This window comes from Idiotropiscis lumnitzeri, chromosome 18 (assembly GCF_059441095.1).
Source record: "Idiotropiscis lumnitzeri isolate Australia: NSW breed Sydney's pygmy pipehorse chromosome 18, RoL_Ilum_1.0, whole genome shotgun sequence".
In the NCBI taxonomy this organism is placed as follows: Eukaryota; Metazoa; Chordata; class Actinopteri; order Syngnathiformes; family Syngnathidae; genus Idiotropiscis; species Idiotropiscis lumnitzeri.
Genome location: NC_142408.1, coordinates 9004331 through 9022914, shown reverse-complemented (window position 1 = coordinate 9022914; position 18584 = coordinate 9004331). Strand labels below are relative to the sequence as shown.

Here is an 18584-nt window from a genome sequence, read left to right as displayed (position 1 = left end):
TCATGCACAAAAAAAAAAAAATGCAAGATTGATCACATCAGCTGACAAAATGAGCCTTATCTTTTTGTTGTTGTCTTGTTTTGTCTCCCTTTGCATCTTACGCCGTGTCTGCCCTCTGATTCCATCTGCGACTATCGTCTCAATCTCATTTGTATTCCGAGAACCTCCCGAAACACCCCGGTCCAATTCCTTGTTTTTATTGGATTTTTGGATTTTTTTTCACGACAAAATCAAAACGAATACCAAACGGGTGCTGAATTAGTGGAAATAATCAACGAAACAAAACGCACAATAAAAAGGACTAATCAGGAAGTGTTCACATTCAAATCCACCTAGACGTTAAAAATTCCCATTTGGTTGTGAATTTCAATGTATTGGTTTGATACGGTGAGACAAATATACCGTTTGTGCCTGCTCTCACCAAGGGAACCTCAGGGACACATTTCTGCCCTTTTGTCATATCTGCCACCATCGCCGCAGGGATTATGAAATGTTCCCAAAGCAGGTCACAATCTTATGTGGATTGTTTTCAGATTTTGTGAATTCGAACCGGCACTTAAGATCAAAGCGTGAGCCCCAAAGTGTAAGCTTTTTTTCTTCAATTTTGTGAAGGACATTGACAAATAATAACCCCCCTCAAAGATTCAATGTCATTCAAAAGTCAGTCAACACTTTTGAACACGATTATCTCGCTCTCCAAAACAATGACATTGGAACCTTATAAAATGGATTATTCGGAAATATCATATTTAATTTTCTCATCGCGTCGACCGTATCGAACACAATAATATGTTTACTGTTTTCTCTGTGTTTGCTTCCCCCACTGTGTGTGTTTCTTTTGCGTCTGTGATGACATCATACTGTTGACTACGAGAGCACATTATTTATGGAAGTCCATATCCTGATTGAGAGATGAATGTTTCCACTCATGATCGCGCTCTCCCTCTGCCCCCCCCCCCCTGAGATCACCCAGATTTTACATTTCTTTCCTCACCACTGTCCCTCTCATGTCTTGACTTTCTTGCTTCAGTCCTTTTTCTTTCTCCTCCTACGCTTCCCAACTCTCAATTCATCAGTGGGCTTGTCAGCAGCAGATCTATCGCCTATGACATCATGTGCTGCTGACACTCCACCACTATCGCTGCATGTTTTTGCGTGTTTCCAATCTGATGTAGAGGTCATGTTGAAAGCAAGTGGAAAAAAAAAGGGGGCAGTCAAAGGAGCACTATTTGGTATGGTATTCGGGCTCGGGCTGCGTATATGTCATGAGTGTTTTGACACTTTCCTACACGCCGTGGCGTAGGCTTCGGGAACACTGTGACCACCCTTCTAAATGGGTCGTATTATGTATTGAAATTAAATTAATGCTTTCAGATTTTACCCCCAGCCTTATTCTTAATAGCCAAGTCAGATTAGATTCATGTGCATTCACAGAGGCCGGAAGATATGAATATAATTTATAATAACAGGAACAGGAGAGCGCGAAGATATGTCAGAAGGTCAGAGTTATACATTTCCGGAGGTGACAATTTTCTTTTTCTTAAAAGTCTTTTGCCAACATCGCTGTTTAAAACAACCGAACAAAAAAAGGAACTACACATTCTACACATGCACACGCGCACAATTAAATAATTAACTGTGAAAACAACTTTTTGTAATTAATTGTGATTAATCAAATTTGTAACTCCTATTTTTTGTGAAGCTTGTAACAGATATTTACTTGAATAATAGCTTGGAGTGAATGTAACATCGCCAAATATAGAGTAGATTTTAATTTAAAAACTGTTCAAATAGCTTTCTTTGACCCTTGAATACGATCGAAATATCATTACAGGCATTTTTCTTTCAAACAATTCTCAAAACCTATACAGTACATTTACTTCTACCCTCAAGCAGTGTTGGTTTGCAAGGCTCAGTGCTAAAGATGTTCAGCTAATATGGTACATGTGGCTTTGTAAATTATGCAAATTATTTTTGACGTGAATAAAACTGATTTAACTTACGAATTTCTTTAAATGAATCTCCAGAGTTAACACTTTAATTTTTGACAGCCCTTAATATATATATATATATATATATATATATATAACAGTCTACTCCAAGACAAATACAGACAACCAACTGTGATCAATTATTCAAAACATTGAACCACTGTCTGATGTGCAATCAGAGAGAACAGACAACTGTTGTGAGTAAGTAAATAAGCCCAAAGACTGACACGTATGTATGACTGTGTTTGTGTGTGTGTTTATTCTCGTATATTTTAGCCATGTACGTACTATATGTGCCAGTAGGGAGGCTTGATCACACTCATTATCCTGAGTAGCACTCAATGTAATCAGCGCTGCCTCTTTGGCATGGAGCTTGGATTAATTTCAAGAATGAGCTGAAACAATTGATTGACTGACTGCTCGGCATGATGGATAGCAGTCGGACTGATGGCGGCCCGACAGTGAAAGAACATCAACTTCTACAAATCTAATTCAGGCTTAGCTTTGCAAAACAGGGACAAATAGAGATGATGGGGGGGGGGGGGGAGTTGCATTGTGATGCCAAATTGTCAAAAGGAAAAAAAAAAACGTTTTTTATGCTTTATGTTTGTTTTGCCTCGCGAATGTACTCAATTCTAAGCAACCAATTATGTAGTTGAGTCATTCTTTTTAATAAGACTGGCTTAAGGTTGCTCCAAAATACAAACAAACTAAAATGTATTTTTAAAGTAGAAGGGAAAAAAAGCATGTAATTTTCACACGTGGTAGACAAGCTTGTGGTCATTTTCTTTTGTTCACTTTTTCTGTATTAAACTCATCCGTTAACATCAGCTATACTAGACATTTTCCAATCTCATTCAATGTGCGACACGTGTGAGAACTAAACAGACCCTACATGTTAACAAGGTGGCCATCATAAACAACTACCATCCCTCCACAATTCAAACATCTCTTTTTGTGCAAACACCTGCAGAAATAAAATGAAAAAAAGACCCTTTTTCTCAATGACTCGGTATCGTTGATATTTTAGCTTACATAAGCTAAAACAGATTTGCTCATGTTAGGAGTATTGTAATTAATTAATTAATGTTTTGTCCTAGTATAGCCCAGTAAACTAATCTAAGCCAGTCTGCAAAGTTTCGCCTAATGTTGTTTTGAAGTAAAACTTCCCTCCATTTCATCACAATTGAATCACCGCAGCCTTAAAAGGGGTCTCGGACCCTTGAATGGCGCAGTACTTCTAAATATATGCATTTAATTTGATCTATTTTGGAACGAGTCGCCGTAATTGTGACACGCTGTGTGTTGGGAGGGAGTAGAAGAGTGATCAGGGGAGAGGATTGTCATTTATCACATTGAACTTCGGCTTAATTTAATTCAGCTCAACTTTATTGTCATTCCCCTCCAGTGAAGTCATTCCGTTTGACTCAAGTGCACGGAGAAAGGAGACAAATCTTACTGAGTGCACCCATGCAAGTGAGAGTTGAGTGAAAAGAGAACAATCAAGAGCAGGGAGAAACTGGCGAATCAGACAGAACAATAAAATGTGACAGCATCGAAAAGCAAATAGTGCGTCTAAGGAATGCGTGCATGCGTAAAACGTATGCGTTGTTTCATTTAAACAAATGCCCAACATTAAGGCTCCTTACATGCATCGAGGACGTGATGCTCCCCGTGTCAGACAGTTTTACGAGTCAATTTGACTGACTGAGGATTTGAAAGACTAAAAAGTCGCATCTTGTCATTTCAATCTGATCACGCAATTTTTCTTCAAATTTATCTCGTCTTGTGAAGTTCGAATGCTTGTTTTCACGCCGTCTTCGGCTCACAGTGATGCTGACCTATTCTCCACACCGGGTTTTATTTCGGAAACTTCATGAGAAGATTTTAGAAGCTTTGGGCTAACGCTGACCAGTGCAGGCGAGAGAGGAGGATGAGAAAAGAAACATTTATGAAAGAGCTGTTTGTCCTTGCACGGGAGCGGCAACAAAGGAGAGGGAAAAGCGTGTACCCGTTTGTGTATCTGGCTTCAAAAGTGTGCAATGTATTTCGTTCTCGTGACATTGGACAAGGACGGTTCCTTCTATATTGAAGTTTGATTTTCTTTCTGGGATGAATGCATACCAATCACTATTCACTCCAGAAAATCTCACATTGTGTTGTGTTTGAATAGCCTCTGTGCATTCTTTTCCCCCTTATCTTTTTTCCTGGTTCAGGAAGCTGATCGCAGAGACCTGCAAAATAGCAAACACGAGAAACTTAAACAACCTTACATATTTACTTACCATACGGCCCCACGGTTTATACTGCACAGTTGTTTTGTTGTTGACTGTTTACTTATTTTTTATTTGTTTTTCTCTTGTTCCATCCCACAGAAAAAAAAATTCTCTCCCGGCCCGTACTGTACTATAATAAAAAAGAAATCCTGTCCCAGTGAAAACAACATAAAAAATTAAAAAAAAAAAGAACTTTTTGCCCACTATTCCTCTTGGACACTCCCACGCCATTCATTTCATTTCATTTCCAGTTTGCATGGCCGTCAACACGTTGGGTAAAATTATGCTGCAAGACTTCTTAAAGACCTTTGTGACATGCACGTGCTAACATTCATGCAATTTGAATTTCTGATTTTGGTGGGCCTTTAAAGGCAGATTATTGAAAAAAAAAAAATAAATAATGTTCATGAATTTACACGTTATCTGACTTAAGGTGCTGTTGCACATTCAAGTCAATGCATGTCGGACACTGAATTAGGTACACCTGCAAAATGAGATCAGAAGATGAAACACTCTCAGCATCCCAAGCCAAAACATGTCATCCACGAATACTATCATTAGATTGCGCTATACTACATGCTACTTCTTTTGGTTGCCATAGTGAACTGTATGTCAATGCTACGTGTATTTTTTTTTGCCCTTTTGAAACAACATGTTTAAAAGTCATCTGTGTGACACTGATACGACCACATATTCATCACGCAAAGTCATCTCGGAGTGGTAACATTAACTAGCTTATATCAGGGCACGCGTGTGTGTGTGTGTGTGTGTGTACGCACACACAGAATGATGAATTGAGGTTGGGTTGTTCTATCAGTCATACATGCTGCAATGTGTTTTTCTAATCTCGCAAGTGTGTATGTGTTTGTGTATGAGGGCTCCTCGTTCTGCGGGTTGGTTTCATCTGGAAGGTTGAATCTAATCCCAAACTAATGCGCGGGCAAAACCATAGCTGTGGATGGATTTGGGTGTCAACCACGTCGAATAAGAAGGAACACAAAAACAATTGCCAGGTATTATGGTGAATATGTTTGAGCTGCCTACTTGCATCAAATTTGAAAGCCATTTTTATTTTAGGTTCGAGAGAAAATCCTGCGCATGTGTTTCTTTGTTGTAGCTTCATCTACGACAGAAGAAGTCTGCAGCTTTGGTTATCCGTGAGGGAATTAGTATCGGCTTTGAGCTTTCAGCAGTGCTGGACTATTAGTGAAACACACACACACGCACACACACTGCATGACCTGCAGTCATAATTCTGTTCTATTGAATTAAATTTCAGAATTTTTGTTAGAAAGAGTTATCGGAAATGCACCCCCAAAATAAAATAAATCAACAAATAGAAACCTGTTGAGGTTTTTAGTGCTATTGCCCTTTTGGAACTTTCAGGACAAATAGATCAGTTAAAAATTTGAATCCATTTGGGGAAAATACTAGAAGCATTCATGCAAGCCATTGTCTGCAATGACGCCTACCATGCAAAAGGTTAGAATGTTTGCGGAAAAAAAAATAAAAAAATATTTTGAGGACAGTGCACGATACCAAACAATATCATTGTGATTTTCTCTTGTTGTCATTGTGCCCATAAATTATCTGACGCTTTTTAGTTGCCCAGGACGGCCTAACTACGCATTTGTTTTTCATCATCTGTGCGTGACTCTGACTGTTTTTGTAGAATGAAAGACCATCTGTTTTTTTTTGTTTTTTTTTGTTTTTGTTTTGTTTTTTCTTTTGTGAGTTGGTGAATGGCAAATATCAAAATTCACATTTACATAATCAGAAAGTGTGTCACTGGAAGTCTAAATTGGTTTCTGATAAAGAGCAAAACCGGTCGGCATAAAACATGCTATATTTATTCTTTGTTTAAAATTCATTTAATCCTCTTTGTTGCGTGCATGTATTAGAGTGCGTGTATTTTTTTTGGGAGACTTTTCGAACGCTAAATAGCAATTTGCAATTACATACTAATAATATTTGCTGAGGCCCCTGGTTATGAAACGTACAACTCCAACTCCAAATTTGAAAGTCTTGTGCAAACAATGGTTGGAATTTGTTTTCCAAACTTAAAAGAGGGACTAAGCACACCACATCTAAAGACGTTCAACTTTGAATGCAAAATAAGCCACGATAAGGAAGCATTTTAAACGTGTTTGTTCCGTTTTAGACCACACACTCAGAATTAAGAACTGCAGGCAGGCTAAAATTCTTCAACATTCTTCATCAGAGGCGTCCCATCCTTTTTTTTTTTTTTTCCTCTTCTCATTTTTATTCACTCGGTATTGTCCTTCCAACTGACCGTACTTACAAGTTGCATGGCTTTTTCTGAAAGAGACATTTTAGAATGTACTCATGTATTCAAGTGTCAGTGTGTGAGGTTTTCCAAAGTAGGCCTGAGCTTGGAAGTGGCTATATAAGCTATGAATGAATGATGCGCTACATGAGTGATGCAATGCTGCGCCAACTGCTTTGTTTCACTCGCCCCTTCACGTCATGTCATATTCATTTCTGTAAGAAGGTCATCGGGTCCGCTGGGGCAAATAGTTTTTCCCTCAGACTTACAGCTGGCAAAAACACAATAATATAAACCTCCCAGAGCTTCCGGTAGTAAAACATACCTTGACATTTTGAAGGAATAACCTCACAAGTATAAATTCATGACTGAGTCCGAGTTTTTAGGGACTGCAGTGCATCGCCATATCGTCACTGCCAACTAAAGTGAGTGAGAAGCGAATTTTTACACTGTAGACATAATTACAAAATCAATCAAATATAGACTTAAATAGGTCTATTGTGTCCAGTCGATAGAATGATGAAATGTATGTAAAGAATTTGTCACGTTATTTCCCCTTTGCAGTATGAAAATCTGCAATGTATTTACAGATATAAGTATATGACATTAAATTTGCCTGGAAATTGAGTGAAGGAAAAATAATCACACTCTGGGAAAAAAAAACACCACAATGGGCAAGTAAAAGATGTATGTATAAAGAAAATATTGACTCTTCCATCCTTCAGCAGGCACAGGCAGTATGAATGTAGCTGTCATTAACTGAGTTAACACATATTCACGCCATCAGCAATGAGATACAGTTTGCAAAGGCTTATGACTGAACATGTCCAGGCATCCGAGCAACTGAAAACAGTTAAAAAAAAAAAAAAAAAGGCCAGTACGCATTTATTTTTACAGGTCACATTGCTGACTCTTTTTTTTTTTTATTATTGAAAATTAGGAACAATTGCAGAAACTCAATTATTTATTAGATTATTTTTATTATTGGAAAAATAAACAATTACATTTTTGCTTTCTGTTTCCTATTTTGCAAATGCATTTTTTCCATTTTCATTTTTTTTCCACACTTATATACATATATATTTTTTTCATTTTCATGTTGTTCACACCATATATATATATATATATATATATATATATATATAGTTCAAATAGAGACATTTTAAATTCCACATTAACTGAACGGCAAACAACAACCTCTACACTGTAAATGAAGTGACAAGAGTAGTTTGAAGGACAATCAATCAATTTTCCCTTTTGTTTTTCTCACCTGGAGAGAGGTGTGTAATGTCATTTCGACTGGAAACATTTTCTTTAGATTTTTTTTTCGGGGTGTGAAGGGGCGGTAAAAAACAGACTTGTGAAAACGTGTCAGTTAGGTTTTAATACTCTATAATGCAGCTACAATACAGAGAACCATAACTAATATTGTTTTATGCTATTGTTGCCGATGATGTGCAGTCTAGTCTGTTTAAAGATATTTTTAGGAAAAGAAGAAAAAAAAATACTCAGTCCATTTCCACTTTCTTCCTCTGGACTAGTCACCAGTCAATCACAGGGCATTTCATATCACAAATGAAATCGTAAGATAATGGTACTGTCGATGTGGCAACCTGACAACCTCAAAATTGCTTCTTTTTGCTGCTCACATTACACGTGAGCGTGCGTGGGGCTAATTGCACCATTGGCTTGTTCTGAGAGCTGTGAGGGAACAATGTATTACCAAAACATGATTATAAGGAGAGTGAGACAAGCTTATTAATATACATTAGTTTGGTCATTACATGGCTGCTTTGTCAGTCTAAATGTGTTCCTAAATGCAAGTGCTGCCTGATTAGCTCTGTGGTTCAAATAATCCGCTAGGTTGTAGCTCTTTGTCAAAACACTTTTGGCTAGGTTACACTCGCAGAGCAGTTGTCACTGCATGCGGCTCGTAACATCTTGTCGTGTTGCAAAGGTCTTTGCACTGAAATCAATTCACAGCGCGCGTTAGCCGTACAATTGCGTTCTTGTAGGCTGTCATCAGAGGCAGCAAGTCGTGACACAACTTTGCCATGAACATCAAGCCACCTGCCTCATTATCAATATACGCCGCAATGCTCGGTTCAGACTGAACTCATGAAAGAACTCAACAAGCTGAACGTGCACGCTCAAGCCTTTCTGATGTTTTCTATAAGAAGGTAGCAGGTATGGCATTCCGAATATAGGCGAGTGCGTATGTGGAAAAGAGAAGAGGTCTGTCTTGAATGAGAGAAATTTGGCTCAGACAGGGAACTCAAGCTACAGGAATGTCAACAAGGAAGGTTGAAGGCTGTGTCGACACATATGTCAAAGTCACACAAGACACCCAAAAAACAAATTAGATTACGCACGCTTCTACATAAGGACTCAAACACACCGATATTGCACTTTCTGAAAGCCAACCATAACATAGGCATTGTGATATGGAAGGACATATCGAATTGACAAAAACACTCATGCAAAAAGAAAGACGGAGCACGTTCTGTTTGGATCTGCAATGAGCCATGTCAAATAAGAAGAATAAATTATAAGGCCGGAGGATCAAGGCCGAATCGTACGGGGGGAAAAAAGGGTCAAGTGCCCAGTTCTGGATATCCCCTAGAAAGGAAAATGGACATTTACAGTGTAACAAGTAGGACATTATCTTTTTTCAGGAAAAAAAGGACCAACAAATATCGCAGGGTGAAAATGTCAACACCGAAAGTAGAAATATTTGATAAAATCACTCTTGACTGTGCAGGCAATGTCATCATTAAGGTAACGTTCTTTACTGCCATATGTTTCATGAACGTGTTTAAATTATTCATCGCTGCAAGTGATTAATGAAAAATTATGAAAACATTCAACCTTAAACCGGTCAATGAATTACTGTAATATTTGAAAACAATATTCTGTAACTTCCCCAACAATGACTACAGAGCAATCTTAATCGGAACTGCTTTGAATGAGCACCCTTAGTTCACATTTTGTCGCTTCTTTATTCACTGAATCCATCGGCGCAGTCCAAATTCTGCCTGGGAAGTTTGTCCAACCTTTTTGGCTGAAATTGCTAATTGAACAACGCCAAAGGTTCAACTGTATAAAATATTGTTGATAAAACACACACACGCTCACACACGCGCAAAAAAAACCCCACACTATTTGTCTTTGCCGGAACGTAAAAAAAAAGAGATAGTATCGTGTTTATCCTATTTTACAGTACTGTCACTACCACTCTTTGCAGGAAACAATATAGCGGGAGATTGGAGCTTGACACATTTCGGGGTGTCTGTGTGCACAGGAGTGCGCATGCATCGTGTATATTGCTGCCGCAGGTGTTTTGCATTTCAATAGTCACACACGATTGATTGCAGATCTTGAGCTACTCATGTGCAGGTCCCTTGATACCGTTGCAAACTGTTTGGGAAACAGTCACTCTGCAGGCACAGTAGGCAGACAAGAATAGAAAAAAATACCCCAACTCATTCTTGAATTTCACTGAGCGTCAGCGGCGACAGGGAAATAGTCTCAAGTCCCATTTGGAATGGCGGCCGTTTGATCGCCGACTCAAACAAGAGTGGAAGTGATGCCGGAAGTTGTGTGGCATGGCTACGGGCTTGGGCTGTGCTGCTGCAGCAACAGATTTGTGGGAAACACACACAGCCGTCCTTGAATACGCTTCGTTTTGTTTTGTTTTAGACCACCCACTAGGGAGGAAAGCGCAACTTGCAAAATGAGTTAATTTGGTGATTTTGAACAAATCGGTGAGTGATAATTTAGTTTTTACTCAACTGGCTCTGATGCATCAAGGTCAAAAATGTGAATTAATAATAAACTCGTAAAATATGCTGATAACATGGAATCTCTGATGTTTCAATTTTTCTTTTTTTTTCAATTTCAATCCCAATTGTTTATTTTCATAGGTAAGACACGTTTGGATGCTGGCTGGAATTTTGACAATTTTCTTGACAAAGTTTCTTTCTAAAATGTCGTGTACCCTTGACGAAAGCAAATATTCTTGACCCTATATATTGCCGTCCATTAATTAAGTCGCTTAAGTCGCTCATTGCTCCAGCTTCTCTTCTCATCCATCCATTTTGAAATTATTCCGTTCCCAGCTGCAGTTTAGCTCCTTATCGCTCAATGTTATTCCTTATCCCCCTTGTTAGCTTCCTTCATGATTGCTCCCTGCACCATTTTCGCCACTCCTAAGCTTCCATATAATCTTCCCATTTTCAATCAGAAGATAGGAGATATCATTTCTATCACTGATCCTTTGTATTTGTGTGCCCCCCCCCCTCCTCTCCCCAATCTGCGTAATAAATGAGCTGGCTGCTATTAGCACTGACCTTCACTTTGCTGCTCGGGGAAGGCTGAGGGTGATGTTAACCACGTTATTAACCAATAAGATGAGGACTGCGAGGGAGGTTTCTTCAGGCTTATGTGGGGAATTATCATGCGTATGCAGTCTAGCCAACGGGGAGTAAAAAACTACTCATTATAAAGATGATATTTGCATATCAATGTATCCTATAGCATTCAAGAAAGTGTAATAAGAACACAAGGAAGTTGTCTCATGACTGCGCATGGTTGGGAGCTGCACAACTCCTGTCCAACCAGAAACTGCTTAACTGAATGCTGATCTGGCACACAACCAAAAAAAAAAAAAATTAAAATAAATAAAAACTAAATGCAGGGTGATGGATCGCCTCACTGGACCTCACATCTGAGTTCAGAACAAATCCGAGGAAATGAAAACAGAATCGTTCTAAAGGATGAATGAATAAGAAAAGTATTATGCAGTACAGTTGTTCCATGATGACAGTAAAAAAAAATCTCTGACAGTATAAATCAGAAATTAGCGCAATTAAAGGCAGAATCTATGGATAACCATTCCGGTGTGCTTTTGTACACAGACTTTACATAACATTAAACATTTGGGGGATAAAATATGAACAAGAGTCTTTGTTACTTGACACATTTAAAATGTAATGTTATAAAGGCAAAACGCAACATTTATAATGCACACTGTTCAGAGAAATATAAGAACGGTCCGCATGCTGTCACACAATCGGGTAGGATTTTATCTTTAAGATCACACGAATGCTTTGCTGCAATCCATGTTTTTTTTTTAATTATTTTATTTTCATTTATTTTTTTATTTATGTATTTTATTTTATTTTTTTAAGCAAGATTGGTTATTGAATCTCGATAACACTGTCAACAGTACAGTGAACAACAAATCTTAATATTAATATATATTTTTTTAAATTTTTAGCTGACATAACTCAAAATAGGCACCGTATTTCCAGTTTGCAGACACGTTAGTCAACAACATGCAGAAAATGTACCACTCCCTCAGGTGGGAATATGAAGTTGAAGATTCCTACATAGCCTCACTTTGTTCAAGCTGCAAATTCTCAAGTTTCCCCTTTCTTACTTGTTACTTTTAAGTATGTGCATGAGGGATCATGTTTTTTTTTCCACCTCTTGCCGTTGTATCATCCCAGTTAGAAAAACGACACGTTCCTGATCAGCGCAGTTACTCAGCTGTCCTGCACCTTGTTTTTTTTTTTTTCTTCTCCGTTCTTCATACTTCCAAGTTAATTCTCAAGAATGTTTCCTCCACTCCTCATTTCATGACCTCTCTAATCTGGGCTTGTAAAATATTAACTGCTCACTCACAACATCCTCCCTCCTGTGCTGGCCCTCCTCTTTCTGCAACGACGACTTCATCTTTCCAATCTGTCTAACACTCTCTCCATTCTTTTCCTTGCCTCCCTGTTCCTCCCAGAGCGCCTCTAAAAAAGTCAAGGCTCAATTAACTTTGTTGCTTGTGAATCTTTTTTTTGTCAACTCCGGTTGTTGCTGCCAGCCTCCTAGATGAGAGGCGTCATAATATGACTGATTCAAACACACACGCTCACAAACACACACACACACCTGACTGCGCAAAGGCAAGTGCATTGGGGCCCGAGATAAGATGGCAGGAAACAGGAAGTGGATTTATATGAGCACTGATGCCCTGACTCATGCACACATAAACACTTTCACAGCTGCAGCTGCCTCAGTGCTCACATGAAAGGAGCGGCAAATGCCGAGCGAGAGTGACTCTTAATCTCTCGGAGGAGAAAAAGAGACAGGAGGATAAAGTGATAACTTAATTCCAAGATGTTTGCGGAGGAAGTGTAATATGGGTGGGAACAAGAGGGTGGGTGTGGAACTGCGTATTTCCATGCATAATCCCATTCATGTGTGTTTGCATTTTAACGCCTGCGAGTGTATCCGCAAGTGTGTACATATTCTATCACTGTACCCAGTGCATTAATATGTGTGCGGCTACAAAGTGCCAACAGCAGTTTAGTACCGCTACTTATTATGTCATGCAGCAGTTAATCGCGGCGCCATCTTGCAAATCATCAGGAATGATTTAGCATTTTGCTGTGTTGTACTTTTGTAAAACTGCAATGCGCTCCACATGCTGACTGAGGCAAGAAACTGACTGTATTATGATGTACAAGTTGCAACTTTTTCATGTGACTGACTTGCATTTTGAGGCATGGATGTGTTGCGCTGCATATAATGGAAACAATGCAGTAATGAGTCAATCATATGGCATTAATATATTACATATTGCAAATATTATGAATCTAAGATTATACATAAATTGTATTTGTTCAACGTGACTTAAGTTTTTCGAAGCACACACGCCACACACAATTTCCATCTCTTTTCTCATCCGGATAGTGGAAATGCTTCCATACAGCCGACCGAAATGAGCTTAGAGAGTTTGCAATTTCAGGGTTCTCTGGTCCGCTCTCCTCGTGTAGTTTAAGAGAACAAGCATAAGCAATAGCCACTGGTGAAACAGGTCCATGTCTTAGAGTATCATGATTTTTTTTTTTTGGTTTCAAGATTGTATATATCTAGTTACCTAGCTAGTTATCTAGCTAGCTAGCTAGCTAGCTAGCATACCAGCCTTTCAAATAAATCCTGCACCTCACATTACTGTATACGAAACTGCATAAAAGTATCCAACACTTTTTTTAAGTCTCGACATAGCTTGCCTGAGTTTTCTAATCAACTTATATAATTGGAAACATCTGTTAATTGTATTCTCTGAACCCTGATACAGCTGCTACTCGACTTGCATGCTCTCAATCCAAATTGCTTTGGGGCCCCTGCATACACGTTCTCTCATGCGTAATCACTAGGACTTATTTGTCAAACAACCTGTTAACAACCTTGGAATATTTAGCCCCAAGTAGCATAAAATGAAACATTAATGTTTTCTCGATGAAATAAAATGTGTTTGTGCGGACACCCAACAATGATTCATCTATTAATAATACACAAGGCCTATTTATTAAGTTGTATTACATGTTTTTGAACACTGGTTTATTTTATTTTCAGTGGGAGCAGGAAAAAATAAATCAGGCAGGCTCCTTCCAAAATGAGCTGTGTCTATTCAGAATTTTCAAAAAAATCACACCAATAATACCTTATGCTAAAACTAAAAAAACACCAATTTTCGATACTACTCTTGATTGGAAATCACCATGATGCTAGCTTGTATGAAACACCAAATATATATATATATATATATATATATATATATATATATGGGCTAATGTCAGCCTCGTCTGCTAGCTTCTAAGGGCGTATTTTGAAATATAAAATGAATCGGGAGTAGCGAAAAAAAAATCCACTCTGACAACTCAAGCAATCAATAAAAGCAATCACACGCAGACACGTACTATTGGAGTGGAAGGCGATGCCCAAGTTGTCACTTCACAACTTTACATCATCCACCCATCTAGGTCTGCTTACAGTTCCTTATAAACATACGTTGCACACTCCGACCTCCTGCCCGGACTCTAGAAAAATCAGTTTCTGCTTCCGCCAAGTCATGAACTCTGCAATGCCAGTTTGAAAGAGAATGAGAGGAGGTGCTTCAATTGTCTCTGAATTAAGTCAGCTGTGTTGACAGCGACCGCTGGTTTCGAACCTCGCAGAGCTACGTGAGTCTGCGACAATAAGAACACATTGTGCAGCCCACCCTGCGCATAGACTAGCGCGGGACAAATATAGAGCCTCTAGTGTCTAGTAATGGTTTAAAGCTTCCATGAATGCCAAGTACTGTATATTATGTATGAATTCTACAGGTTCACCCTGGGGTGTTAGTAGGCACTTAATTTTTCACCCACACGCTGTTCATTGTAGTTTATATGCAGCGTTACCACTCGTCTTTCCAAAGTGCAGCATTAGCATGCTGTAAGGTCAACGGTGCTCAGACCTGCCGCACATTACAAGCACATCTACCAAGAGGTTACTTAAAGAACACACACACACAGAGGACCATTTGCTGCATGTTCATTCAACATAGAGTGAGTGATGATGGGCGTTTTTACACTTGCTAACAACTAGTCATCAATTTGTACCTGAGCTTTGCATGCAACTCCAAAAAGGCCACCACGCCAAGATAACAGTGCAGTGCAGGAATTGTTCTTGCTAATCCTTAACGACAAATGTGGTGACTGAGATGAACAAAATGCATGTTCATTTTATACTACTATAATATTTAATAGATTTTATATATATATATATATATATTTTTTTTTTCTTTTATTATTTATTTATTTGTTTTTATTTTTTTTTATCATACATCCAACAAGAAACACATAGCTTACAGATCAACATTCCTATTTTCACCCATTTTTTTTTTTTTTTGCATCCATCAAACACTCTCCACTAGATTAGAGCAGTGATTTATTTTCATTTGGGAGCACCAACTGTGCACTAAAATTCTCAGGGCCGCACATGTGCCAGTGTGTGACTCGCTCTATCATTCCACATCTGTGATTTCACTTGCTTGTGCATGCATGTCTTTTATCAGTGAGTCTCTCTCTCTCTCTCTAAAAAAAAATGTTAAGTTATGGCATGAAATGAAATGGATTCTGATTTACCATCTCGAGAGTTCTACCTGCCATGTTGTGCCCCAAACGTTGAATGCTTGCAAGTGTGTTGCAGTTTGGCGTGTAATGTATGTGTGTGTACAGTATGCGACAGCGTGTAGAGCGACTTGCAGATTCATTGGCATGCATGTGTCAGGCGTGGAAGCGTGTCGCTTTCCAACCGAGCCGTAACTCACAGGAGCGGTTATCGGTGAATCACATTTGTATGCCTAAGGGGAGTCTCGCCTTTTCAAAGTTCAGCAGTAAAATATTGGATCAACTGACATACTGAAATGCAGCCTGCCGGAATGATCAATTTTAGTTTAGTTTTTAACCATTCCTCAAACAGAATCCGTCTTACTACCCACTCTGGTTTGTGTCTCGAAGACTTTGAACTTTGTGAAGGACGTCAATGATTTTCATTCGCATTTGATAGCTCATAACATTGTTCTTATGCTACTAACAATGCCTTGTCTATTACAAAAAGATCAATAGCACTTGAGCTGAATGCCATTATGGATATTAGGCCTACTTGCCCGTACGGTGATGAGGCATGAGGGCATTATACAGCGCAATGTAGGAGTCACTGCATATGCGTGAGTGTATTTCTTCATAAGTGCATCTCTTACTCTTGACTTTTGTATTATTTGGCATTTTCATGATTTGATATTTGAAATAAATAGCCGATGACTACAGACATTTTGGGGAGACTACAGAGAGGATCGTGCTGTTTCAAGGTGAGGTGGAAAGAATGATGGAGAAGGGAGAGTGAAGGTGAGCAGGGAGAAAGACAGAGTGAGAACAAGATAAGAGGAACGGAGGCGCCCAAAGGCAGTGAGAATAACTTGGAGAGGCAAGAAACAAAGACAAGAAGCTGAGATAACCACGAATGATCACGACGCACCACAGAGTGCGCAATCTCACGTGGCGCGGAGGTTAGACGTTTATGTCTCCATTTTCCTCCGCCCTCAATGAAAATAATGGGAAGACCAGAAGCATCATTTAGCTTAAAAAGAAGCCCGTAACACTTAATAAACTATATGACACCTGTGCGTCTATCTGTCAATAAGTCCATCCATCCGTCCAGCTGCCATTTGTGAATACATTATCAAAGCGACTGTACTGTACTCAAGAAGGTTTCTGCCTCTGTTCTTTCTACACTAACAAGGACACCAGCGTCTGCTTCAAAGCTGAACATCAAAGTCAGGCTGCTTTTATGGAGATGCAAATACGATTTTATGTAAATAACGCCACATATTTTCCCCTTTGACAGCGAGTGGGAGATCAAACCAAATTGGGAAGTCTTGTCACTCATATGGGCACACTATTTTAACTGTGACTCGAACAAATTGAGAACGACGTCTGTGATGGGCAGGGGGGGGGGTGATAATGGGGGGGGGAGTGTCTCAGAGGGCAGGAATCAAGTGATGGGGAGGTCAAGGGGCTGACGCACGGCTCGGAGAGGAAGCGGGAAACGGGGAAAGAGACAACAAATCATGTCTCGTTAATGTTAATGGGGACAGGGATTTTCCACATGAAATATAAATGGATGTGTTATGGGACATGAAAAATACATGAAACAGTGGCTGACATCTGTAGCCGCTGTGTTAAGAGGCATGTCAGAGGACACGGAGAGAAGGGCGCTACCTTTATGAAAAATCTCGACAAACATTTGATCCCACTTGTCTTCTCTTTTCGGTCTTGACAAGAACTTTTGAAAAGACAGCGATCAATATTTCTTTGTCGCGTTTTGTCGAATTGTTGAGCCGCCTTATTCAAATGTTAATCTGACGTCTTCACTCTGTGTGGTCCCGACGGATCCCGTGGGACTTATCAACAAAGCGGGGCCTCGAAAGTGCACCGTCGTCACCAAAACTCCCATTAGGCTCACGTGTATTGCTTAATCCCGGAGACCATGCGCCCTACAACATCATTTAAAAGCATTCAATGAGGCTTGATGATACAATATATTGTCGCTGTCCTGTGAAATAACACATTTTTTTTCTTTTTAATTTGGCATTTTGACATATTTTTCATTTTACATGTTTCTTTTCAAGATTTCAAATTCCAATAATTCCAAAATACATTAATATTATAAATTCTTATTTGGCTTACTTAAAAAATATAAATTACAGTATTTATACAATCCTGATCCCTGCTAGTGTTACATCTTTGAAAAATAATCTTAACACAATAACACAAAACTGATTAAATAATCTGTATTACAAAATCTGCAAATTCCCCTCTCATTGTTTTTCTGCATACCAAAATATTTGGGTCAATTCCGTCCTTGCAACTTTGTGGCAACATTTCTCGCATGACTCTGTCCAGATTCGATGAACAAATCATGTAAAATAGTTTGCTCTGCATGAATATGCAACACATTCCCACATGTGCACGCACAACCTCACACACACACACACACACACACACATTTGAAAATCTTGTTGAAAGTCTTCCCAGAACAGTCAAAGCTGTTATTGCTGCAAGGGGGCAATAACTCATCTTCCCTCCATTTTCTGACTGGAGGTGATGTCCTTATTAATGTTGACAAATGAGCACCATTGTGATGGATAGTTTCTTCATGGCCATGTCATTCTGGTTGTAATTATCACGTGTATATATAAAAAAGTGACTATTTGCTTCTCTGTGCCTCAAGTTGCCAGGAACCAGTATGAGCGAATGGGCAGCGATGTCACCATGCAATGCGGCACCCTTGACAACGACGCATCGGTGTCGTGGAAGGTGAACGGGACGGACGTGAAGGCCCAGCACCGTCTCGAAGGCCCCAGACTGATTCTGACCCAAGTGGACTTGGGCCACAATGGACTCTACAGCTGCTTTCAGAACCCAAATGGAGAGAGACGTGACACCATCAACCTCCGCATCGGCAGTAAGTACCCAGACAATTGTCCGCCAAATATTGCTTGCCAAACAGTCATGACTCTTTAATCATCCCGCTAGGGCACTTTGGTTATTGCTTCTGCAGACAGTAAACAAGAGAGCAAATTGATGTATCCATATTGTGCAATGAAAATGCCATGCATACAAGTAAGACGTGCCTATAGTATATATT

The 18584-nt window shown here is 39.2% G+C and overlaps 1 protein-coding gene across 2 annotated transcripts in view; it reads left to right on the top strand.

The window, feature by feature from the left end:
* cntfr (ciliary neurotrophic factor receptor) overlaps positions 1-18584 on the top strand; it is a 167008-nt gene that overhangs the window by 68149 nt on the left and 80275 nt on the right. For both annotated transcript variants that reach the window (XM_088280522.1, XM_088280523.1), the window contains exon 4: positions 18168-18401. In XM_088280522.1, coding sequence (XP_088136648.1) covers positions 18168-18401 — 234 coding nt within the window. The remainder of the gene's footprint in view (positions 1-18167; positions 18402-18584) is intronic.